General features: G+C 35.4%; 1 protein-coding gene across 1 annotated transcript in view; it reads right to left on the minus strand.

The window, feature by feature from the left end:
* EMH_0052820 (uncharacterized protein) overlaps nucleotides 1-809 on the minus strand; it is a gene marked incomplete at both ends in the record, with an annotated part of 8418 nt that overhangs the window by 610 nt on the left and 6999 nt on the right. Inside the window, 1 exon segment of the mRNA XM_013496916.1 lies at nucleotides 135-457. Coding sequence (XP_013352370.1) covers nucleotides 135-457 — 323 coding nt within the window.

Below are 809 nucleotides of genomic sequence, written 5' to 3' on the forward strand. Positions count from 1 at the left end.
TGCTACATCACTACGACTCCCCTCCCCCAGTCCCATAAAAAGCTGTGTATCAGCAGCATCAGCATCAGCATCAGCATCAGCAGCAGCAGCAGCAGAAGCAGCAGCAGCAGAAGCAGCAGCAGCAGCAGCAGCACCTGAAGGAGACAGCCATATTGCTGGGTGTATAACATTTTGCGTGGAGACGCTTCATGGAGGCCACCAAGTCGATCCCCTCTTTGTGGGGTCGGAGACAAAGTGTCTCCAAGCTGCCGGTCCCGAATTTCCCGGAGACAGGAGACACCCCACACTCTCCTCTACACTCACTGCTGCTGCTGCTGCTGCTGCTGCTGCTGCTGCTGCTGCTGCTGTTGTCTGCTGCTGCTGTGCCCGAATCAGGGAGAAACTGCAGAGCCAGGTGCAGAGCTATTCTGTCTAAGTCAGGGGTATTCTTATCGTGCTCAGATTGCACCGCCATCAGCTGTATAAAAAAAATAAAATAAAAAAATAAAATAAAAAAATAAATATAATAAATAAATATTATTATATAAAAATAAGTTAATGATGTATAATAAATAATAAACAAAATAAATAAATATAATGCATAAATACAATTGATAAAAATAAATATTAAATAATTTTAAAAAATAAAAAAAAATAAAACACAAATAAAATAAATAAAAAATAATAATAAACAATAAATATAGTAAATAATAAATAACAATAATAAACAACAAACAACAAACGATAAATATAAAAGCATAAGTACAAACATAAATATAAATATAACTACAAATATAAATATAAATAAATACACAAATGAATAAATATTT

The sequence above is a fragment of the Eimeria mitis genome, genomic scaffold, assembly GCF_000499745.2.
Source record: "Eimeria mitis Houghton genomic scaffold, Emh_scaff2376, whole genome shotgun sequence".
In the NCBI taxonomy this organism is placed as follows: domain Eukaryota; phylum Apicomplexa; class Conoidasida; order Eucoccidiorida; family Eimeriidae; genus Eimeria; species Eimeria mitis.